This window comes from Coregonus lavaretus (genome assembly GCF_964263955.1).
Source record: "Coregonus lavaretus genome assembly, chromosome: 19".
Taxonomy (NCBI): Eukaryota; Metazoa; Chordata; class Actinopteri; order Salmoniformes; family Salmonidae; genus Coregonus; species Coregonus lavaretus.
Genome location: NC_140006.1, coordinates 33,062,422 through 33,087,479, shown reverse-complemented (window position 1 = coordinate 33,087,479; position 25,058 = coordinate 33,062,422). Strand labels below are relative to the sequence as shown.

General features: G+C 43.1%; 1 protein-coding gene across 4 annotated transcripts in view; it reads right to left on the bottom strand.

Annotated features, from left to right (window-relative positions):
• The window catches only part of LOC311146693 (5'-3' exoribonuclease 1-like), a 40,019-nt gene that overhangs the window by 2,706 nt on the left and 12,255 nt on the right, over nucleotides 1–25,058 (bottom strand). For 2 of the 4 annotated variants that reach the window (XM_084183236.1, XM_084183238.1), the window contains exons 11-37: nucleotides 24,881–25,041; nucleotides 20,104–20,193; nucleotides 19,565–19,721; nucleotides 19,326–19,445; nucleotides 19,057–19,226; nucleotides 18,834–18,951; nucleotides 7,680–7,772; nucleotides 7,425–7,528; nucleotides 7,071–7,202; nucleotides 6,536–6,698; nucleotides 6,071–6,184; nucleotides 5,750–5,848; nucleotides 5,524–5,639; nucleotides 5,227–5,373; nucleotides 5,025–5,114; nucleotides 4,659–4,788; nucleotides 3,363–3,419; nucleotides 3,094–3,226; nucleotides 2,879–2,948; nucleotides 2,477–2,675; nucleotides 2,051–2,143; nucleotides 1,839–1,928; nucleotides 1,550–1,657; nucleotides 929–1,009; nucleotides 720–848; nucleotides 450–564; nucleotides 26–198 (exon numbers count right to left, since the gene is read on the bottom strand). In XM_084183236.1, the coding sequence (XP_084039362.1) occupies nucleotides 26–198; nucleotides 450–564; nucleotides 720–848; nucleotides 929–1,009; nucleotides 1,550–1,657; nucleotides 1,839–1,928; nucleotides 2,051–2,143; nucleotides 2,477–2,675; nucleotides 2,879–2,948; nucleotides 3,094–3,226; nucleotides 3,363–3,419; nucleotides 4,659–4,788; nucleotides 5,025–5,114; nucleotides 5,227–5,373; nucleotides 5,524–5,639; nucleotides 5,750–5,848; nucleotides 6,071–6,184; nucleotides 6,536–6,698; nucleotides 7,071–7,202; nucleotides 7,425–7,528; nucleotides 7,680–7,772; nucleotides 18,834–18,951; nucleotides 19,057–19,226; nucleotides 19,326–19,445; nucleotides 19,565–19,721; nucleotides 20,104–20,193; nucleotides 24,881–25,041 (3,252 nt within the window). The remainder of the gene's footprint in view (nucleotides 1–25; nucleotides 199–449; nucleotides 565–719; nucleotides 849–928; nucleotides 1,010–1,549; nucleotides 1,658–1,838; nucleotides 1,929–2,050; nucleotides 2,144–2,476; nucleotides 2,676–2,878; nucleotides 2,949–3,093; nucleotides 3,227–3,362; nucleotides 3,420–4,658; nucleotides 4,789–5,024; nucleotides 5,115–5,226; nucleotides 5,374–5,523; nucleotides 5,640–5,749; nucleotides 5,849–6,070; nucleotides 6,185–6,535; nucleotides 6,699–7,070; nucleotides 7,203–7,424; nucleotides 7,529–7,679; nucleotides 7,773–18,833; nucleotides 18,952–19,056; nucleotides 19,227–19,325; nucleotides 19,446–19,564; nucleotides 19,722–20,103; nucleotides 20,194–24,880; nucleotides 25,042–25,058) is intronic. The other 2 variants (XM_084183237.1, XM_084183239.1) reach the window with 1 other exon arrangement.

Below are 25,058 nucleotides of genomic sequence, written 5' to 3'. Positions count from 1 at the left end.
ATGTGTGTATGTGTCTCTGCCTCACCTGTCTGCTGCGTATGAAGGTGAAGTCGGGTGGGGCCATGCCCAGGCCTATACAGATCCTAGCCAGCTCTGAGGCCACACTGGGGACCATGGAGGAGGGCTGGGGGGCCTGCAGGGGAGGGACTGCTGCTGCTGCTGGGGCCAGAGGTAACACTAAGTCTCCCATCCTCGCCGCTGAGACAGACAGAGGGGTGAGGTGGAGAGGATGAGGGTAGAACGAGAGAAAGGGGGTGAAAAGAGATGGAGCAAAGGGGAGGAGGGAGAGCGATATGGAAAGAGGTGGAAGGAGGGAGAAAGGAGAGATGAAAGGAAAGATGGGGAAGGACGAGAAGGGGAAGGTAGAAAAACTGGTTTAATATTTGTCGTATCTCCAAATAGTTCCACCTGTATCTAAACATGTAGTTAAACCCTGTATTTCAGCTCACCCAGTTTCTTGGTGGGTCTTCTCCTGTTCTGCTGCTGTGTGTTGGAGGAGGTGGGACTAGTGGAGTCAGGGGCTGAGCCAATGTTCAGCATCTCCTTCAGGGCCAGAGTCCCCTTCTACACACAGGAGAACAACCAATCACAATTAGTCTACTGACTACTACAACAAACCACAAGGAAGAAGCGGATAAATCTAATTTAAGAGTTTGATATGGGCCCTGAGTGCACTATAGCATAAGACCAACCAGTGACTGTACTAGTCTATTACCCACCATTGCGAACGATTGTGGCGACAGCGGCTCTTCCGATTGGCTCGTGGGCTCCTTGGCTGGAGGGGGTGGAGTTGGCTCGTTGCCCTTGGTGATCTTCAGGTTGGCGATCAACTCCTCAAACTCTGTTTGCTGGAGACAGAGGGGGACAGGTGGGTAAGATTGTGTGTGTGTGTGTGTGTGTGTGTGTGTGTGTGTGTGTGTGTGTGTACCTTCTTTGTGGCGTTCTGAGCGGGAAACAGAGAGTCGACATCTTCATTTCTCTTCAGCAGTCTGATACTTCCTGCTGGACCCTATAAAACAACATGAAGTTTTACACACATGTTGTATCGCTCTCTCTTTCCCAGACACACACACATCATATCTCTCTTACACAAAGACACGCATACACACACCTCATTCCCCCTCACAGAACTCGCACATTGACATCTTTCAACAACAAAAAATAAGAAAAATCTCACCTCTCTCTCACACTTCACTCACCTCCCGATAACATCAAAATGTTATTTCATCTTCACTGATGTTTGACTAAACTAACAACTTAGTCTACACACAGCCTTCCACTTGTAATAACAAACCCCACACTGAAATCGGCTTTCGGAAAGTGCATTTTATTGACTAGTTTCATTTCATTTGTAGTCCTGACTCCACTGGCTAAGCTGCCTGCTGAGGACCCTGGCCACTGCCTGCTATTTGTCTACAGCTGGGGGTGATGATGGGAGCTAAAGTAAGGACCAAAGAGATGTGGTTTGATGTTTAGGAATGTGTAGGGTTCAAAGGTTAGGGATGTAGGTGTATAAGGGTTCAAACGTTAGGATGAAATGGTGACTTACAGGTTTGGGGGGTTGCTGTTGTTGACTCTGGGGTTGGTTCCTGCCCTGTTGCCCCTGGAACTGCCCTTCCTGTCCGGGAGACCCTGGAGCCCAGGCAGAATTACCCACCTGGGGACAGACACACACAGAGATGGGGGTCAGGTCACACAGAGAGATGTACAATAGCTTTATTCGCACGCATAGACACACACACACAAAAAAGCAACAATGAACACTACTACACTCACAATGTGAGTATTGTAACACTTTACATTGACACTGGTACAGACAAAGTTATGAATGGACTTACATTGCCTTGTTGCCAATGGGCTGGTGGTTTCTGAGGCATTCCAGAACTCTGCAGAGACTGCCACACATTACTGAACTCCTCATCTTTACCCTGCAGTCACAGAGAGGGACAGAGAGATGTTACACACACTCCACCACACACTAATCTAGCTTTGTATACAGAAAAACTCATACACAAACAGAGAGCCAGAGAGAGAACAAACACAGGCTTACCTTAGGCTGGTGTTTCTGGCTGAGGGCATTGTGGTGCACATTTTTGTTGCCCTGAGTGTCTGCCCTGAGAATGTTTTGTCTGCCGTTCTGCTGCTGAGATAGACAGAGGGAGAGAGAGAGAGAGATGGAGAAAGAGAGAGAGGGCGAGAGAGGGAGAGAGACCGAGGGAGAGTGAGCGAGACAGATGGAGAGACAGACAAAGGGAGAGAGAGAGAGGAGGTAATGTTTACATCAAGACATACAGAGGGAGGTAGATAGAGAGTATGGTGGGCAAATGTGAGAAACAGAGAGAAAGTTGGAGGCGATTCACTAGGATCTATTCTGGTTTAGTCTAATGAGTGGGAGATTTAACCCATTCTTATTTGAGTGTGTGTGTGTGCAAACGTGACGTGAGTACATGCGTAATATGCTCTACTCCAGTCCTACCTGTGTGGGTATGAAGGGTGAGCGTGGGGAGTGGTTGAGCCCGGCCAGCTGTCCTTTGTTGTGTGTGTGGTGGTGGGAGGAGGCAGGCTGGGGCTTGACGATGGCGGTCAGTTTGTGGGAGCCCTGCTCCACACGGCCCCCATGGCTCAGGTTGATTAAGGCACACGGAGGAAGCCTGTAGCCACGGCCTGACGCACACCTAGTCAGGCAACAGACCACAGTTAGGCAAACTACAGTCACCCAGAACAACAGTCAGTTCAGACAATGGGCCACAGTCACAAAACACAGGTACTTGACATAAAAAAAACGCATAACCTAAAATAAAATATGTTATGAATCAAAGGCCTGAAACACTTAACATAGGCCTATGTGAAACAATGAAACACAGACATGAGACTGTACCTGATATTAAGTCCACCGGCAAACTCTTCATCAAACACAACCTCATACAAAACCTCAGCCTCCCGATCAGCTGCCATGGGAGAGACGTTTAACATCGGTTTAGAGACGGTTCAAAGATGAGAGGGTGGCCGTGTGTATGTTGTATATGAGAGAAAGAGTGAGTGAGTGTGAGAGAGATGTAACCGAGTGTGGGTGTGTTGTGTGCGCCTACTTACATCCCTTGATGCCGATGATGGTTCCTCGGAGGCCGAGGGGGACAGAGAAGCTCTCTCTGACATTGACCACCCGGTCAAACAGGTGGTACTCTGCATCCGGGTCAGGGACCACACCGTGCTGCTGCTCTAAAGGCTGGAGGGAGGGACACACACACACCAGGGTTTAGAGCAGTTTTATGTGTTGGACCAATATGGAGGTTTTAATGTCCTTGTCACCCACTATATGACACAGACAGTCATAAATGTTCCTCTCCACACACACTCCTCACCCTGAAGAGCAAATGGGGCTTCACGGTCACACGCACTTTCTTGCTGCTCTTCTTCACCTGAGAAACAGAGGGAGGTAAGAGGGACTACAGGAACACTACAAACAATATTCAATTAATAATTGACAGTGAAGGACGGGCTTGTTGAGTAGTGTGTCCATCCACCTACCTTATTAAATTGACAGAAAAATGAGGGTAAGAGTAGCCAGATAAATGATTGACAGAGAGAATATCGATGACAGAGCCGAGGGAGATGACAGATAAATGATTGACAGAGAGAATATCGATGACAGATAAATGATTGACAGAGAGAATATTGATGACAGTGCCGAGGGAGAGAGAGCACCCCTCTATCCACATCGACGGGACCGCAGTGGAGAAGGTGGAAAGCTTCAAGTTCCTTGGCGTACACATCACTGACAAACTGAAATGGACCACCCACACAGTGTGGTGAAGAAAGCGCAACAGAGCCTCTTCAACCTCAGGGGGCTGAAGAAATTAGGCTTGGCACCTAAAACCCTCACATACTTTTACAGATGCACAATTGAGAGCATCCTGTCTGGCTGTATCACCGCCTGGTAAAGCAACAGCACCGCCCGCAACCGCAAGGCTCTCCAGAGAGTGTAGTGGTCTGCACAACGCATTACCGGGGGCAAACTACCCGCCCTCCAGGACACCTACAGCACCCGTTGTCACAGGAAGGCCAAAAAGATCATCAAGGACATCAACCACCCGAGACACTGCCTGTTCACCCCGCTATCATCCAGAAGGCAAGGTCAGTACAGGTGCATCAAAGCTGGGACAGAGAGACTGAAAAATAGCTTCTATCTCAAGGCCATCAGACCTTTAAACAGCCATCACTACCACATTAGAGGCTGCTGCCTATATACACAGATTAGAAATCACTGGCCACTTTAATAAATGGAACACTAGTCACTTTAATAATGTTTACATATCTTGCATTACTCATCTCAAATGTATATACTGTATTCTATACTATTCTACTGTATCTTAGTCCATGCCGCTCTGACATCGCTCGTCCATATATGTATTCTTAATTCATTCCTTACTTAGATGTGTGCATTGGGTATATTTTGTGAAATTGTTAGATATTCCTTGTTAAATATTACTGCACTGTCGGAGCTAGAAGCACAAGCATTTCGCTACACCCGCAATAACATCTGCTAAACACGTGTATGTGACCAATAAAATTAGATTTGATATAAATGATTGACAGAGATAATATTGATGATAAAGCTGAGGGAGAGGACAGATAAATCATTGACAGCCCCCAGTTACCTTAGCCACTTCCTCCTCGATCTGCTCCACGATGGCAGTGTCCAGGATCTGCAGGTCACATGACGCGCGGGCGATGTCGGCGACTGGGTGTGTCTTCAACCAGGAAGTGATCTCCTTCACCCTCTCCGCCCTGCCGGAAAACCATCCCCATCACAACTACCCTCACCACCATTCTCAATATTACTACCACTTATCTACTTCTGCCTTGATACATACCAACGTACTCCTAGTGTTTTCTATGTGTGTTTAAGAAAATCTGAATGCAAGTCTTAAGTGTGTAAGTGTTGCAAGCATACAAGTTTAACTATTATGACTGTATGACTGAGTGTAAATTATGAGTGTTAAATGCATGAATATGAGTGCTACCCGTTTTCGTCCACTCCAGGCCAGATGTCATCCTCATAGAAGACATCATCGTGACTGTTCCTGGACACCAGGTCAAACACCTCAGAGAACCTACAGGAGACACACAAGGCAGGTTACACACGCACACACACTAACAATAACACGCACAATGCTGTTTCACACACACCACACACACTAACACGCACAACGCTGTTTCACACACCTATCCAGGTACTCAGCCATCAGTTCCTCCACAGCATCAGAGTAGAGCCACTCCTTCTCTGTTCTCTTGGTGTAACCTGGCACCTCCTCATTCTTCTTATTGAACTTCAGGTTCAGACCCACGTTAGCCTTCTGCTCCCCATGGGGACTGAGGGGGGACAGGGAGAGAGGGAGAACAGAAGAAAGACACGGAGGGAGAGAGCGACATGGTTTATTAGACACATGCAAAACAACCTATATGGTCAAAAGTAGTGCACTTAATGGAGAACAGGCTGTTATTTGAAATGTGTTCACTCACTTTTTCTTGGATCCTCTGCCGACAAAGATGCTGCCAGAGAATCTGGAGACGAGGTAGCCGGTGATGCCAAGGCGTGAGGCCAGAACGTAGCCAGGACTGTACTTCACACAGTATTTCTTTCAGGAGAGAGAGAGGGGAGGGTGAGCTTGGAAAGGCTGCACATGTTTGGTCATGTGGTGGGGCAAGGGAGGAGTGTGAGAGAGGTGTCGTTTTGAGAATGACTTACATGCTGGTTCTGTATTAAGGATTCCATCGGTGGTTCACAGGGCACCGTGAACACCACCCGCACCCGTCCCTCTTTGATGACATCACTGGACTCCTGCACCTGTGTGACCAAAGGGAAAAGCATGAAAGGCTTTTCTCACAGATCCTCATTTCATGACTCTACACATTTAGCTTTGTCAGGACTGTTGTTATTAAGAGGCGGAAAGGGTAATGCAAAAGAACGACAACAACTGGCATAGAAAGGGCAAGTAGTCCAGGTCAATAAGGAAGTGTTTAAGGCTTAGACAGGAAGTAGAGACAGGAAACAGGAAGTGGTGCCGACCTCTCCCATGGCACCGTAGTAGGGGTTCCCCACCATGAACACCGTGGTCGTCGGGGGAAATAGCTCCTCCAGGGTCTTGAAGCGAGTCGACGATGAGTCAAAGGCTTTGATGTCCTGAGAGAGAGAGGGAGAGAGTTGTGTGTGTGTGTGTGTGTGTGTGTGTGTGATACCGACCATAGTTATCGTAGGCATTTTACTGATATTGTTAATTACGATAAGTAGCCTATACTAGAGAAATGTGAAGTTTGAAATGAAATAAGTTTGCTAATAAGGTTGAATTTTAATGGGACAATTGATGGCTACAACAATCAAACTAGTAGTAGTTTAAATAATAATTCCCCAAAACCTGTGGTGCACATTAATGTTATAAAGTTATCGTTCTATTTATCATTATCACAAAATTCAGGCAATTTATCACAATATTGATTTTCGTCTATATTGCACAGTGTACGCGTCTGTGCTCACCTTGACGATGGTCTGGTAGGGGTAGGGCAGTATCTGCTTGGCCCACTGTTTCTCCAGGTGCACCTGTCCACTCTGCCCAGGTACATACTTCCTGCCTGTCAGCAGCTGGGTATACAACACCACCGCAGTCTCATTCACAGTGACGCCCTTACGCTTACTGAAACTGAGATTGAGGGGAGAGAGAGAGGGGAAACAGGTGGGAGGAGAGAGAGAGAGAGAGAGAGAGAGAGAGAGAGAGAGAGAGAGAGAGAGAGAGAGAGAGAGAGAGAGAGAGAGAGAGAGAAAGAAAGAAAGAAACAGAGGTATTATGGTAGGGAGAGTGGTCAGGCAAAACACAGGTCTCCCTAGAGAAAGAGGTCTTCTGACCAAAATGGGACTTCTTGGTGAAATAAAGGTCAAGTAAAAAAAATGTATAGACTCATAGGACGGCACTTCTACCAAAGAGGGTGCAGAAATCCAACATACACAAGACCACACTGAAAAACTACTCCACTTTGATGACAAACATACGTTTTTATAACAAATAGATGCTTACTGCTCAGTGATGCCCTGTACGTCCTTAACCCAGTCCTTCTGTTCTTTGTCACTGAGGTAGGTGACCTTAGTGGGGGGAGGAGAGTCCCTGTCGTACAGTTTCTGCATCCCTGCCGGCTCTTCCAGGAAGAACCTGAGGGGGAGGGGTGAGTGAAGGAGGGAGAGAGAAAATGTAGGGGAAAGGAGGGTTGGAGGTGGAAGGAGATAGATATTGATGAAAATCGACAACTCGGTGTACTTCAAAGTTATAGTCTAATGAGAACTGAAAGAAGGGCCGTGACAGACAGTTCAGGTTTAGCACTGTAGTTAAGTTTAGCCCTCATTAGGCATGAGTAGAACTAAGTGTGGCTCTTACTTTCTCTCCCCGTCAGACACTGCTACCACCCTGGCCTCCTCTAGGTGGGGCCAGTTGACAAAGACAGACCGACCCAGGACCAGGGAGGCTACATTATCACACATCTGAAATGGGGAGAGAGTGGGGAGGATAAGAAAGAGGGATAGAGAGAGGGAGAAGGGGGTGAGAAACAAAATCTACTACTTCTGCTCCAGGCATAGTGTTTCTAACAGTCTTCGACTCGTCATAGAAACAAGACTGTGTGTCCATACTCACTGGTTCCTCTTTGCTAGGTATGATCTCCAGCATCATGTTCTCTCCTCGGCTGCTCTGCTGGAACACCACCACTCCATGTTTCTTCTTATAGAACTATAGAGACAGAAGACAAACACATTCACAGATGAAAACATACAAGTATTCAGATTCTAAGATTGGGGAAAAAAACGATCTTTGTCAATATTGGGGTGTAAATGGCATAAAACAGTTAGCGAGCTAACTTTGGTCAACTGAGTTCAACCCTAGATAACTGACACTACACATTTCACTCCACACACTTACTAATGAAAGCATGCATTTGAAAATTCAAGAGCAGTAAAACTTTCACATAGACTTAATACAATTATTTTATCGCTACGAGTGGGGAAAAAAGGGCTTGTGCATTGATAGGCACACCAAAGACGACAAACGATATGCGTAAGAAAGACAGCACTTCCAATAGCCCATTTCCCAATATAGCCTGCGGATATGCAGGATACATTTTTATTTAGGGGGTAGATCAGCTTTAACATTGCAGATAGATTGTAACTTCCATCAATGTAATTGTCTGCATCACTTCCAAACCCCCATGTTTTTTTTCTCACAGACCTGTTAGTTTTTCTTTAAGAAGCCCTCCTGTTCTCCACTCATTACCTGTATTAACTGCACCTGTTTGAACTCGTTACCTGTATAAAAGACACCTGTCCACACACTCAATCAAACAGACTCCAACCTCTCCACAATGGCCAAGACCAGAGAGCTGTGTAAGGACATCAGGGATAAAATTGTAGACCTGCACAAGGCTGGGATGGGCTACAGGACAATAGGCAAGCAGCTTGGTGAGAAGGCAACAACTGTTGGCGCAATTATTAGAAAATGGAAGAAGTTCAAGATTACGGTCAATCACCCTCGGTCTGGGGCTCCATGCAAGATCTCACCTTGTGGGGCATCAATGATCATGAGGAAGGTGAGGGATCAGCCCAGAACTACACAGCAGGACCTGGTCAATGACCTGAAGAGAGCTGGGACCACAGTCTCAAAGAAAACCATTAGTAACGCACTACGCCGTCATGGATTAAAATCCTGCAGCGCACGCAAGGTCCCCCTGCTCAAGCCAGCGCATGTCCAGGCCCGTCTGAAGTTTGCCAATGACCATCTGGATGATCCAGAGGAGGAATGGGAGAAGGTCATGTGGTCTGATGAGACAAAAATAGAGCTTTTTGGTCTAAACTCCACTCGCCGTGTTTGGAGGAAGAAGAAGGATGAGTACAACCCCAAGAACACCATCCCAACCGTGAAGCATGGAGGTGGAAACATCATCCTTTGGGGATGCTTTTCTGCAAAGGGGACAGGACGACTGCACCGTATTGAGGGGAGGATGGATGGGGCCATGTATCGCGAGATCTTGGCCAACAACCTCCTTCCCTCAGTAAGAGCATTGAAGATGGGTCTTGGCTGGGTCTTCCAGCATGACAACGACCCGAAACACACAGCCAGGGCAACTAAGGAGTGGCTCCGTAAGAAGCATCTCAAGGTCCTGGAGTGGCCTAGCCAGTCTCCAGACCTGAACCCAATAGAAAATCTTTAGAGGGAGCTGATAGTCCGTATTGCCCAGCGACAGCCCCGAAACCTGAAGGATCTGGAGAAGGTCTGTATGGAGGAGTGGGCCAAAATCCCTGCTGCAGTGTGTGCAAACCTGGTCAAGACCTACAGGAAACGTATGATCTCTGTAATTGCAAACAAAGGTTTCTGTACCAAATATTAAGTTCTGCTTTTCTGATGTATCAAATACTTATGTCATGCAATAAAATGCAAATTAATTACTGCCTGCATCTTTTTTATTTATTTATTTTACGGGGGTAGATCAGCTTTAATATTGCAGATAACTATGACAGACAAAATGAGGAGAAAAAATCCAGAAAATCACATTGTAGGATTTTTTATGAATTTATTTGCAAATTATGGTGGAAAATAAATATTTGGTAAATAACAAAAGTTTCTCAATACTTTGTTATATACCCTTTGTTGGCAATGACACAGGTCAAACGTTTCTGTAAGTCTTCACAAGGTTTTCACACACTGTTGCTGGTATTTTGGCCCATTCCTCCATGCAGATCTCCTCTAGAGCAGTGATGTTTTGGGGCTGTCGCTGGGCAACACGGACTTTCAACTCCCTCCAAAGATTTTCTATGGGGTTGAGATCTGGAGACTGGCTAGGCCACTCCAGGACCTTGAAATGCTTCTTACGAAGCCACTCCTTCGTTGCCCGGGCGGTGTGTTTGGGATCATTGTCATGCTGAAAGACCCAGCCACGTTTCATCTTCAATGCCCTTGCTGATGGAAGGAGGTTTTCACTCAAAATCTCACGATACATGGCCCCATTCATTCTTTCCTTTACACGGATCAGTTTTTTTTTTTTTTTTTTTTTTTGGGGGGGGAATGGATCAGCTTAATATTGCAGATAGATTGTATCTTCTATCAATGTAATTGTCTGCATCACTTCCAATCCCCCATGTTGTATTTTTATTTTTTATATATATATTCCCCTTTATTACTTTTCAACCCCACCATCCTTTCCCTACTTGGAGTAAATTAGTGAACAACAACGCCTAGGCCTCTACTTCCGGTCTATACTTACTATCTACACCTTATGGACAGAGTTAATTTTACAATAATTATATATATATATTTATATTTTTTTGCTCCTGAACTTCTTCTACTCTCAACCTCTCCGATCATTTTCATGATGTCCATCCGGTTTGCTTCTAAATGCCATATCTTTCTAACTGTGCTCTTTCCCAAAAGCTCCCAACATACAACCTATATACTTATTATGGACACAGTATGCTTACATTATTAGCTATCTTTGTTATTATTTGTTGTTATTTGTTATTAGTCCCATCCTTCAACTCTATTCAATACCTCCCATCTATCTCTTAACACCATCCATATAGGATTTCTATTTGCCATATATATTTCAACCGTACTGTGATGTTTTACAAAAGTTCTGAACCTTTCTATTCTCATTGCTTCTACAGATTGTGAATTAAAAATAAACATTTTTGAGATCTGGAGACTGGCTAGGCCACTCCAGGACCTTGAAATGCTTCTTACGAAGCCACTCCTTCGTTGCCCGGGCGGTGTGTTTGGGATCATTGTCATGCTGAAAGACCCAGCCACGTTTCATCTTCAATGCCCTTGCTGATGGAAGGAGGTTTTCACTCAAAATCTCATGATACATGGCCCCATTCATTCTTTCCTTTACACGGATCAGTCGTCCTGGTCCCTTTGCAGAAAAACAGCCCCAAAGCATGATGTTTCCACCCCCATGCTTCACAGTAGGTATGGTGTTCTTTGGATGCAACTCAGCATTCTTTGTCCTCCAAACATGACGAGTTGAGTTTTTACCAAAAAGTTCTATTTTGGTTTCATCTGACCATATGACATTCTCACAATCCTCTTCTGGATCATCCAAATGCATTCTAGCAAACTTCAGACGGGCCTGGACATGTACTGGCTTAAGCAGGGGGACACGTCTGGTACTGCAGGATTTGAGTCCCTGGCGGCGTAGTGTGTTACTGATGGTAGGCTTTGTTACTTTGGTCCCAGCTCTCTGCAGGTCATTCACTAGGTCCCCCCGTGTGGTTCTGGGATTTTTGCTCACCGTTCTTGTGATCATTTTGACCCCACGGGGTGAGATCTTGCGTGGAGCCCCAGATCAAGGGAGATTATCAGTGGTCTTGTATGTCTTCCATTTCCTAATAATTGCTCCCACAGTTGATTTCTTCAAACCAAGCTGCTTACCTATTGCAGATTCAGTCTTCCCAGCCTGGTGCAGGTCTACAATTTTGTTTCTGGTGTCCTTTGACAGCTCTTTGGTCTTGGCCATAGTGGAGTTTGGAGTGTGACTGTTTGAGGTTGTGGACAGGTGTCTTTTAAACTGATAACAAGTTCAAACAGGTGCCATTAATACAGGTAATGAGTGGAGGACAGAGGAGCCTCTTAAAGAAGAAGTTACAGGTCTGTGAGAGCCAGAAATCTTGCTTGTTTGTAGGTGACCAAATACTTATTTTCCACCATAATTTGCAAATAAATTCATTAAAAATCCTACAATGTGTTTTTCTGGAAAAAAAATTCTCATTTTGTCCGTCATAGTTGACGTGTACCTATGATGAAAATTACAGGCCTCTCTCATCTTTTTAAGTGGGAGAACTTGCACAATTGGTGGCTGACTAAATACTTTTTTCCCCCACTGTGTATATATATATATATATATATATAAATAAAATACAATAATATGCCATTTAGCAGATGCTTTTATCCAAAGCGACTTAGTCATGTGTGCATACATTTTTACGTATGGGTGGTCCCGGGGATCGAACCCAGTACCCTGGCGTTACAAGCGCCATGCTCCACCAATTGAGCTACAGAGGACCACATTGAGCTACAGAGGACGAGCTCTGGGAAAAATTAAGAGACCACTGCAAAAATATACATTTCTCTGGTTTTACTATTTATAGGTATGTGTTTGGGTGAAATTAATATTTTTGTTTTATTCTATAAACTACTGACAACATTTCTCCCTAATTCCAATTAAAAATATTATCATTTAGAGCATTTATTTGCAGAAAATGACAACTGGTCAAAATAACAAAAAAGATGCAGTGTTGTCAGACCTCGAATAATGCAAAGAAAATAAGTTCATGTTCATTTTTAAACAACACAAAACTAATGTTTTAACTAAGGAAGAGTTCAGAAATCAATATTTGGTGGAATAACACATATTTTCTATCACAGCTTTCATGGGTATTGGCATGCTCTCCACCAGTCTTTCACATTGATGTTGGGAGACTTTATGCGCCTCCTGGCGCAAAAATTCAAGCAGCTCGGCTTTGTTTGATGGCTTGTGACCATCCATCTTCCTCTTGATCACATTACAGAAGTTTTCAATGGGGTTCAGGTCTGGAGATTGGGCTGGCCATGACAGGGTCTTGATCTGGTGGTCCTCCATCCACACCTTGATTGACCTGGCTGTATGGCATGGCGCATTGTTCTGCTGGAAAAACCAATCCTCCGAGTTGGGGAACAATGTCAGAGCAAAAGGAAGCAAGTTTTCTTCCAGGACAACCTTGTACGTGGCTTGATTCATGCGTCCTTCACAAAGACAAATCTGCCCGATTACAGCATTGCTGAAGCACCCCCTGATCATCACCGATCCTCCACCAAATTTCACAGTGGGTGCGAGACACTGTGGCTTGTAGGTCTCTCCAGGTCTCCATCTAACCATTAGACGACCAGGTGTTGGGCAAAGCTGAAAATTGGACTCAGAGAAGATGACCTCTACGGTCCAATCCTTATGGTCTTTTGCAAACCTCAGCCTGGCTCTTCTTTGCTTCTCATTGATGAAGGGCTTTTTTCTAGCTTTGCACGACTTCAGCCATGCCCCTAGGAGCCTGTTTCGAACCATCCTCGCCATGCACTTCACCCCAGCTGCCATTTGCCATTCTTTTTGTAGGTCACTTGATGTCATCCTACGGTTGTTGAGTGACATTCGAATGAGTTGGCGGTCATCCCGGTCAGTCGAGAGTCGTTTTCGCCCTCTGCCGGTCTGTAGCTTTGTTGTCTCCAATGTCTGCTGCTTGACCTTGTTCTTATGAACCACCGTCTTTGAAATTTTAAGGATGGAAGCAACCTGACGCTCACTGTATCCCTCTGCCAGTAAAGCCAGAATTGAACCCTTCTTTTCCTCATTCAAAACTTTCCTTTTCAACTCTTTTGTCATGGTCAATAGTTATTTTTTGATTAATATTACTTTTGAGGTACTATTAGCACTGTTTTTGCCATCCAGCTGGACCTATTGCAAGAGGATAGTGATGACCACAGCAGTGGTTTTTATAATTTTGCTTGTTAAATAAGATTTGGTTCATGTGATCACCTAATCAGTACCTAATTCAGTAGAATGAGGTGTGCCTGTGTTGGAATTCAACAGACACTGGAATGGAATGGCTGTCATAGATGCAGAGATGCTGATTTAAGAAAAATGTGCAGTGGTCTCTTAATTTTTTCCACAGCTGTGTATATATATATATATATATATATAATATGCCATTTAGCAGACGCTTTTATCCAAAGCGACTTACAGTCATGTGCGCATACATTTTTACGTATGGGTGGTCCCGGGGATCGAACCCACTACCCTGGCTTTACAAGCGCCATGCTCTACCAATTGAGCTACAGAGGACCACCTCTGTATGTGTGTGTAAATATACGCACACATACATACATACGTACACATGTATATATATATATATGAGTGTGTATCTATACACACACACGTGTATATATATATATATATATATATATATATATATATATATATATATATATATATATATATATATATATATATATATATATATATATATATATATATATATATATATATATATATATATATATATATATATATATATATACACACACACACACACACACACACACACACACACACACACACACACACATATACATATACAGTTACACACACATACATACATACATATACATACACTACCGTTCAAAAGTTTGGGGTCACTTACAAATTTCCTTGTTTTCAAAAGATAATAAATTTTTTGGTCCATTAAAATAACATCAAATTGATCAGAAATACAGTGTAGACATTGTTAATGTTGTAAATGGCTATTGTAGCCATTTGGAATATCTACATAGGGATATCTACATAGGCGTACAGAGGCCCATTATCAGCAACCATCAGTCCTGTGTTCCAATGGCACGTTGTGTTTGTTAATCCAAGTTTATCATTTTAAAAGGCTAATTGATCATTAGAAAACCCTTTTGCAATTATGTTAGCACAGCTGAAAACTGTTGTGCTGATTAAAGAAGCAATACAACTGGCCATCTTGAGACTAGTTGAGTATCTGGAGCATCAGCAATTGTGGGTTCGATTACAGGCTCAAAATGGCCAGAGACAAAGAACTTTCTTCTGAAACTCGTCAGTCTATTCTTGTTCTGAGAAATGAAGGCTATTCCATGCGAGAAATTGACAAGAAACTGAAGATCTCGTACAGCGCTGTGTACTACTCCCTTCACAGAACAGCGCAAACTGGCTCTAACCAGAATAGAAAGAGGAGTGGGAGGCCCCGGTGCACAACTGAGAAACAGACGCCTCACAAGTCCTCAACTGGCAGCTTCATTAAATAGTACCCGCAAAACACCAGTCTCAACGTCAACAGTGAAGAGGCGACTCCGGGATGCTGACATTAGTTATCTTGTTATTAGTTGTTGTTAGTTGTTATTAGTCCCATCCTTCAACTCCATTCAACCCCTCTCATCTATCTCTTAACACCATCCATATTGGATTTGTATTTGCCATATCTTTTTCAACTGTACTGTGACGTTTTACAAAAGTTCTGAACCCTTCCATTCTCATCGTTTCTACAGATTGTAAATTGAAAATAAACATTTATGCTAAAAATATTATTATATTATTGATTGATTGATTATGACTTTTCAGATCACCCAGTAGTGCTATCTGCAGGGTTAGCTCCAGGTAAATATTGCAATCCTTTAGCCATTCCTGGACCTGTGTCCAAAAACAAGCTACAAATGGACAGTACCAAAACAAATTATCTAATGATTCTGTCTCTTCGCAGCAAAATCTGCAGAGCAGGGAAGATTGTATCCCCCATATAAATAACAATCTATTGGCAGCAATAATTTTATATAATAATTTAAATTGAAACATTTTGAATCCGGCGTCGTTTTGCGTATCAGTTCATAAACACTATGCCATGGAATCGGTACGTCAAAAATCTCTTCCCAACTATTTTTGGTATATGGGACGGCTGTCAATCCTTTGGTCCTTAAAAGAAACTGGTATACTTTTTTATTAATCAACATTTTCTTTAACCAATTATGTTCTTTAATGCAGGGCCGAAAGACAAGTTCCTTACTTTTTCCCCTTTCCACTTTCCTCTTCCATTTTTGCGATAATGCTGCAATTATTTGGTTGTAATTTTGGGTAGAGCAGACATTTCCAAATGTTTTTGTTAGCTGCATGTGCGACATAACTCCACCAGTCCTACCTATGATATCATTACGAAGATTATACCTTTTTCAAACATTAATTCAAAAAAATAATTTTGATCAATTAGTATATTTGAGTTTAACCACAATATTTGTTGCATTATTTCTTCTGTCGTTTCTGGAGGATTAAATTGAAATTGCAACCAACATTCTATGGCTTGTTTTAGAAATAGTGATATTTGGGAGATTATTTCCTTTTCAAATAACTGAAAGTGAGAGGTTGTAACCTGAATAAAGGGGAAAAGGCTATTCTTGAACATTGGGTGAGACAATCTTACTAATTTCCTAGCGAACCAGTTCGGATTTAAGTATACATTTTGTATGACTGAAGTTTTTATTGATAGGTCTAATGCTTTAATATATTTCTGTCCTCCGAATTCATATTCATTATATAAATAGGCCCGTTTCATTTTGTCTGGCTTGCCATTCCAAATAAAATGGAATATTTTTCTCTCATATAATTTTAAAAAACTGTTCGCTAGGCGTAGGCAAGACCATAAGCAAATAGGTAAGCTGGGATAATACTAAAGAGTTAATCAGGGTGATTTTTCCACAAATTGACAGGTATTTACCTTTCCATGGTAGCAAGATCTTATCTATTTTGGCTAACTTTCTATTAAAATGTATTTATTTCATTTGGGATATGTATTCCGAGTATATCCACATAACCATCAGACCATTTTATTGGTAAAATACATGGTAATGTAACATTTTTATTTTTTTGTGATCCAATACGTAATATAGTACATTTATCATAATTTGGTTGTAATCCAGAAAGGTTAGAAAATGTATCTAGATCCTCTATGAGGCTGTGGAGGGATTCAAGTTGTGGATTTAAAAGAAAACATGAATCATCAGCGTACAATGACACCTTTGTTTTTAAGCCCTGGATTTCTAATCCCTTGATATTATTGTTGGATCTGATTTTAATAGCTAACATTTCGATGGCCATAATAAATAGATTTGCCAATAGTGGACAACTTTGTTTCACTCCTCTTGACAGTTTATAACTTTCTGAGAAATAGCCATTATTTACTATTTTACACCTAGGGTTACTATACATGATTTTAACCCATTTTATAAAGAGATTCTCCAAAATTGAAATGCTCCAGGCATTTATATATAAACCCCAGTCGTAATTTATCAAATGCCTTTTCAAAGTCTGCTATGAATAGCAGGCCTGGTTTCCCAGATTTTTCATAGTGTTCTATTGTTTCCAGTACTTGCCTTATATTATCTCCAATGTATCGTCCATGTAAAAAACCTGTCTGATTAGACAATACCTTTTTAATTCTAGCGTAAGGGGCCTTCAATTTTTTTAATGGACTGGATCTTTATATTTTCCACTTGTATCCTGTTTCAGTAATAATGAAGTCAGACCTTCTTGAGTGTCTGATAATCTACCATTTACATAGGAGTGGTTAAAACATGCTAATAACGGTCCTCTGAGTATATTAATAAAGGTTTGGTATACCTCGACTGGTATGCCATCCAACCCTGGAGTTTTCCCAGACTTAGTCTTTAATTGCATCCAGAAGTTCCTCCTCTGTAATTTCACCTTCACATGAGTCTTTCTGTATGGTTGTTAATTTGACATTATCAATAGAAAAAAAATCTTGACAATTAGCTTCAGTTAGAAGAGATGGAGGCGACTGAAACGAAAACATATGCTTAAAATACTTTGTTTCCTCATGGGTGACTCCGTCATTTGTAACCAGTTTCAGTAAATTATTTTTGGTAGCATTTCTATGTTGAAGAGAAAAAAAAATATTTGGTGCATTTTCCCACATATTCCATCCAGTTTGCTTTTTAAAATAATATATTACACTTGATCTTTCTTGAATAAGTTTCTCCATTTCTTTTTGTTTTTCCTCTAATTTATTCTGAGCCTCTATGTTACAGTTTTTATTGCTATCTATCTGTTCTGTTAGACCTTCTATTTCCTTTGTTATTATGGACTGTTTTGACCTAAATTGCTTTTGTTTTTGAGATGAGTACTGAATTGCATGGCCTCTAAAGGCACATTTAAAAGTGTCCCATACAATAAGGGGATTTGCTGTACCTATGTTATGTCGGAAAAAAACAGTTATAAAAATTCCTCGGTCCTAGTTAAAAACAAGTTATCATCCAATAGGCTTTGATTCAATTTCCAATATCCTCGCCCACGTGGAAATTCAGTAAGAGTAATGCATATGCCAATTATATGATGGTCCGACCGCATTCTGTCCCCTATCAACACTTTTTAAACTTTTGGTGCCAACGAGAATGACATAAGAAAGAAGTCAAGACGACTAGCTTGATTAAGTCTCTGCCATGTATATCTCACTAGATCAGGATATTTAAGCCTCCATATATCTACTAGTTCTAATGTATCCATGACATTCACGATTTCCTTAAGAGCATGAGGGTGATAGTTTGTAGTGTGATTTCATTTACGGTCCATTGAGCTATTTAAAACAGTATTATAATCTCCCATCATAATAATAGAGTCTGGTATTGCTTGCAGGGTTGATAATTTATTATATATATATTGTCAAAGAAGTGTGGATCATCATTATGCAGGATAACTTTGTTTCATTTTGATGTGGCAGTGAATCGTCCAGGGATAGATGTTGGAGCATTGTCTCAACGAAGAGCTCGTCGTTCGACTAGCCACTTCCGACATGAACGCGCAGTTACAAGCCCGGGTATCGAGTAAGCGGCGGGTGCACAATCAATATCCACCTTCATAACATGGATGAAACCTGAGCTGGAATGTGAATGCTAAGGCCCGGTTCAGATACAATAGCTAACATAAGACGAGACAAAACTAACCCATTTTAGAGTGTTGTAGAACAGCTGACTGAAGACCGGGCATTCAGATCAATAAGATGCCTCTTTACAAAGACGTGATGAAACTTTCAAACAAAGTAGTCACTTGTTGTAGCAAGGTATTGTAGAGAACGAGTTTCATGAAATACATGCACCAGAAACACGACACACTTTGCAACTTGTCAGAGAAATATCATCAAACTAGCCTAGCTTTTACTGTAGCGAATTGTAGTCTGTCTGTCTGTCTGTCTGTGGTACCTTGTGTCTGATGTGCTTTAAGGTGGGGAAGCCACAGAAGTAGAGCTGGCTGCTGTTGATGCTGCGCCCCACGTGGCTCAACGACACGTGCCACGTGTCCATGGGAACTGGTGTCACCCTGGAAAACACCAATCACATCACTGTATGTTAGCGTCAGGTGTGTGTGTGTGTGTGTGTATATCTGTGAGTGTGTTCAGTGTGTGTGTATGTGTGTGTGTCTCACCTGACGTGGCAGTGCATGATGTTGGGGAACAGTTCAGGCAGGGTGGAGGTGTAGGGGTAGTCTAGCTCAGTGTCATAGCTGTACACAGCACACTGTGTGTGGCGGTTACGGGCCTTCTCAGCCTTGGTCATGTGATCGTTATAAGGCTCCATCGCAGCAAGCAAACATCTCTGGAAAGGAAACACGCAAATAAATAAGCAACATAAGACAAAGACACGTATGAAGTATGTCATTTACTTTTATTTGTGTGTGTGTGTGTGTCTACGTACCTCATCGATGAAGGGGATGAGCACCACTGCCTCCCACTCCTGTTGTTTTCCGTTAAGGTCCGTCTTGAAGTCCAGAGGGTAATACTCAATGATGCTAGAATTCTCTGATGTCATCAGGTGCTGCGCAAAGAATAAAACACAGGTATCAGAACTGTGTGTGTGTGTGTTATGGGAAAGTGTGTTTGTGTGTCATAGGTCCCCACAATGCTGCTATGCGTGCGTGTCTGTCTGTCTGTTACCCTGTAGCTCTGGGGCAGCAAGTCTTTGCTGGCGGAAGGCAGGACTCCCAGCAGCTGCTGGAAAGGCATGAAGGGCTTGCCCATGTCAAAGGTCAACTTCAGATGGGCTATGTTCCGCACATCTGACAGGAAGGGGGCATAGTGATGCGGGTAATACCTAGGACAGAGGGAGGTATTAGTACACACACGCAGAGACAGCGAGCGACAGAGAGAGAGAGAGAGAGAGAGAGAGAGAGACACAAAGAGAGCGCGAGAGAGAGACACAAAGAGAGCGCGAGAGAGAGACACAAAGAGAGCGCGAGAGACAGAGCGCGAGCCAGAAGAGAGAAGACTGACGGAGAGAGAGAGTGAGAGCCAGGAGAGAGACACAGAGAGAGCGAGAGCGAGAGCGAGAGAGAGAGAGAGAGAGAGAGAGAGAGAGAGAGAGAGAGAGAGAGAGAGAGAGAGAGAGAGAGAGAGAGAGAGAGAGAGAGAGAGAGAGAGAGAGAGAGAGAGAGAGAGAGAGAGAGAGAGAGAGAGAGAGAGAGAGAGAGACTCACCAGCTCCAGGACTGGACTCCATGGTAGTAGTAATGCAGGATCCACTGGATTCCCTCCACATAGCACAACGCCTGGTTGGCTAGAAAATCACTGAGAACAATCATTTAAAAAAAACTTTAAAAGATTGTCACGGCTAGGGCTGTGGCAGTCATTACATTTTGTCAGCCAGTGATTGTCATGCAAATAACTTCCAGTCTCACGGTAACTGACCGTTAACTAACAAACATGTTTGTTTAGCATCTCCGGCGTCCATGCACAGCCTACAAGCCACTGACGCGGACCTCTGGAACACCTACATTTTAAAAAGTCTAATAAATCCATTTAATATAACCTACACCATCACAATAAATCCATTACTTATTTTAGGCAGGTCACACAAAAACTCCCGCTGCAGAAACGAGACCAAATGTGTGTCTGTTTTATGAAAATCTAGGAATACTTGGCCAAGGAAACATTTCTGGTTAGTCTCAGGGAATGTAAAACAGTTAGGAAGGGAGACTGAAAACCGGATTGAGTGACGTAGTAGCAAATATGTTAAATGAGCAACTATTGAGCATGGAGAGCTTACAAGTTTGACAAAATCACCGTATATTTTCAGTCTAATACGGCTATTTCCTTTTGTAGCTCTTCGTCAGAAGCATGCCTTTTTAACTGTCTTCTCCAAGTTTAGCTGGAATTTAGACCGAAAGGATTTTTCAAATGTGATTGGTTGATGATATGACATTGGCCTACGTATCGCCTTCTGCTGCGCAGAATATCAGATCTCAACAACGATTGGAGAAGTGTTTAACATCCCCAGTACCACATCCTTATTATATACATCTTGTCAAAAGAGCAACGTGACTGCAAACAGAGATCTGTATATAATGATGAGACGCGCATGTCTCTGCACTAACAATGGGAGTCGTAGTCCCAAAGGCGGGAAGGCAGGCGAAAAGGTCCAAAATAAACCCATAGAAATGCATTGGGTTTATTTTGGACAGATTTTGGCGAGGGAAACCTCTCGCTTTGCCTCTTTGCTGCAAAAGAGACAAGTTGGAATGCCTGACTTTTTTGTAAATTAGTTGTGTTAGAATTGTTTGATAAAATGCGGGACATGAGTGTTTGGTTGCGGGACAAAGGGCCAAAATACGGGATTGTCCCACACAATCCGGGACATGTGGTCACCCTACTATTCTGTGTTGAGCGTTTAACAAAGAAACAGGTCCTCATACAGTGAGGGAAAAAAAGGGTTTTGCCACCAAGTACTAAGTCATGTTTTGCAGAGGGGTCAAATATTTATTTCCCCCATTAAAATGCAAATCAATTTATAACATTTTTGACATGCGTTTTTCTGGATTTTGTTGTTGTTATTCTGTCTCTCACTGTTCAAATAAACCTACCATTAAAATTATAGACTGATCATTGCTTTGTCAGTGGGCAAACGTACAAAATCAGCAGGGGATCAAATACTTTTTTCCCCTCACTGTATACAGTGGGGAAAAAAAGTATTTAGTCAGCCACCAATTGTGCAAGTTCTCCCACTTAAAAAGATGAGAGAGGCCTGTTATTTTCATCTTAGGTACACGTCAACTATGACAGACAAAATTAGATTTTTTTTCTCCAGAGAATCACATTGTAGGATTTTTAATGAATTTCTTTGCAAATTATGGTGGAAAATAAGTATTTGGTCAATAACAAAAGTTTCTCAATACTTTGTTATATACCCTTTGTTGGCAATGACACAGGTCAAACGTTTTCTGTAAGTCTTCACAAGGTTTTCACACACCGTTGCTGGTATTTTGGCCCATTCCTCCATGCAGATCTCCCCTAGAGCAGTGATGTTTTGGGGCTGTCGCTGGGCAACACGGACTTTCAACTCCCTCCAAAGATTTTCTATGGGGTTGAGATCTGGAGACTGGCTAGGCCACTCCAGGACCTTGAAATGCTTCTTACGAAGCCACTCCTTCGTTGCCCGGGCGGTGTGTTTGGGATCATTGTCATGCTGAATCACCCAGCCACGTTTCATCTTCAATGCCCTTGCTGATGGAAGGAGGTTTTCACTCAAAATCTCACGATACATGGCCCCATTCATTCTTTCCTTTACACGGATCAGTCGTCCTGGTCCCTTTGCAGAAAAACAGCCCCAAAGCATGATGTTTCCACCCCCATGCTTCACAGTAGGTATGGTGTTCTTTGGATGCAACTCAGCATTCTTTGTCCTCCAAACACGACGAGTTGAGTTTTTACCAAAAAGTTATATTTTGGTTTCATCTGACCATATGACATTCTCCCAATCCTCTTCTGGATCATCCAAATGCACTCTAGCAAACTTCAGACGGGCCTGGACATGTACTGGCTTAAGCAGGGGGACACGTCTGGCACTGTAGGATTTGAGTCCCTGGCGGCGTAGTGTGTTACTGATGGTAGGCTTTGTTACTTTGGTCCCAGCTCTCTGCAGGTCATTCACGGGGACTTGAATCCATTCAGCCACAAAAGCATTAGTGAGGTCTGGCACTGATGTTGGCCGATTAGGCCTGGCTCACAGTCAGTGTTCCAACACATCCCAAAGGTGTTCGATGGGGTTGAGGTCAGGGCTCTGTGTAGGCCAGTCAAGTTCTTCCGCACTGATCTCGACAAACCATTTCCGTATGGACCTCGCTTTGTGCACGGGGGGATTGTCATGCTGAAACAAGAAAGGGCCTTCCCCAAACTGTTGCCACAAAGTTAGAAGCACAGAATCGTCCAGAATGTCATTGTATGCTGTAACATCAAGATTTCCCTTCCCTGGAACTAAGGGGCCTAGCCCAAACTATGAAAAACAGCCCCAGACCATTATTCCTCCACCACCAAACTTTACAGTTGCCACTTTGCATTGGGGCAGGTAGAATTCTCCTGGCATCCGCCAAACCCACATTAGTCCGTCGGACTGCCAGATGGTGCGTGATTCATCACTCGAGAACACGTTTTCACTGCTCCAGAGTCCAATGGCTTCAAGCTTTACACCACTCCAGCCGACGCTTGGCATTGCGCATGGTGATCTTAGGCTTGCGTGCGGCTGCTCGGCCATGGAAACCCATTTCATTAAGCTCCCGACAAACAGTTCTTGTACTGACGTTCCTTCCAGAGGCAGTTTGGAACTCGGTAGTGAGTGTTGCAACCGAGGACAGACAATTTTAATGCACTACGCACTTCAGCACTCGGCGGTCCCGTTCTGTGAGCTTGTGTGGCCTACCACTTCGTGGCTGAGCCGTTGTTGCTCCTAGAAGTTTCCAGTTCACGCAACAGCACTTACAGTTGACCGGGGCAGCTCTAGCAGGGCAGAAATTTGACGAACTGACTTGTTGGAAAGGTGGCATCCTATGACGGTGCCACTTTGAAAGTCACTGCAATGCTTATCTATGGAGACTGCATGGCTGTGTGCTCGATTTTATACACTCGTCAGCAATGGGTTTGGCTGAAATAGCAGAATCCACTAATTTGAAGGGGTGTCCACATACTTCTGTATATATAGTGTATGTGTGGAATTATTTTTTCTTTACCCAAAAATAAAACGTCATCCATAGCCTGCACTCGAATAGCGAATGGAGGTTACATGCGGTTAAGTTTTTAATATGCCAGGTAGGCTACACCATTTGTAAAGCGGATTAATGTGCTTCATTTTTAAGAATTTAGCAATAAATATACCTGCACGAGAAAGCTGGGATCCGCTTTTAAATAGTGGCCAGTCAAAACTCTGTTTTCACACGCGATTGCGCAATGACTGGGCTTATAAGAAGACGTTTCACTAAGCTCTGTAGGCTATGGGCTCTCCAACCGTGTTCCACAAACATTATGAAAACATATAGGCCTATGGGCTAGGCTACATGATGCATGCGACTGTTTCTTGCCTTAGACTGCACACGCTGGGCATCATTCACAAGTGATAATATTCTCTCAATGTAATCTTTACATATACTAAATAATATATGTATGAAATTAGTTTTGATATAGAATGGGCCATTCCCATGCCCCTGTCAGAACAGGGGCAGGGTAAAAAAAAAAAAGACGTAATCCGTATGCACTTGAATAGCAAATGGATGACGCTTTTCCCGTGGTTCCTTTTCATGCCAGCCAGGTAGGCTACTCCGGTTGTAAAGCGAAGCAATGTGCTTAATATAGGAAATAAATATAGTAAGCCTATAGAAAGCTGAATAGGACCCTCATCTTTTTCTCACGCAATAGCATAGCTTATAGAAATGTTGCGCAACAGGAAAACGTATTTCATTCCATGCATCAACCAGCTATGAGGAGCTGGCTCTCGCTGCCCAACAGGTGATCCTATACCTCTCAAACTCTGAATGCAAGGCCTCTTATTAAGTGTTTGATTTCATTTTCGATTACATTTGCATTGATGTCAGAGTGATTAGAGGGACAATAGAGCGCTGAGTACCGACCATTAGTGACTGGCCGTTAGCAAGTTTGGTAGGCTACTGATAATCTTTGCTAATGACCATCAGCAGCATCAGAGCACAGTTTTTGAGAAGCCTAGTTAACGTGTCTTAACGGTCACATGGAATTTGACTGCGGTCATGACTCGTGTCTGCCGGTGAGGCAGTAATATAGTCAACGTAACATCCCTAGTCACGGCTCTACAACGCCATGGTCTTTTCTTATAAAACTAGAAAAATAATTAAAGTTCAGCCCAGTTTGGGGGCAAGAAACTTTTGTAAGAGCATTTCAAGACCGTTAGAGGTCGTAGGAAAATACTTAGAGAATGTTGGGGAAATGTTGGGAGAAGGTTTGGTATACAACTCACTCGGAGACTACCTCCACTCCCATCTTGGTCATGTAGTAGGTGCGTTTGTACTGTCGGAACTCTGCTTCAAACATGTCTTCTTCCTCCCCATCCTCCTCAAAACCTCTGCTGGGGGCTCTGTCCTTGCCCTCATCCAGAGCAGCCAGACACAGAGAGTCTTTCTGCACACACACACAAA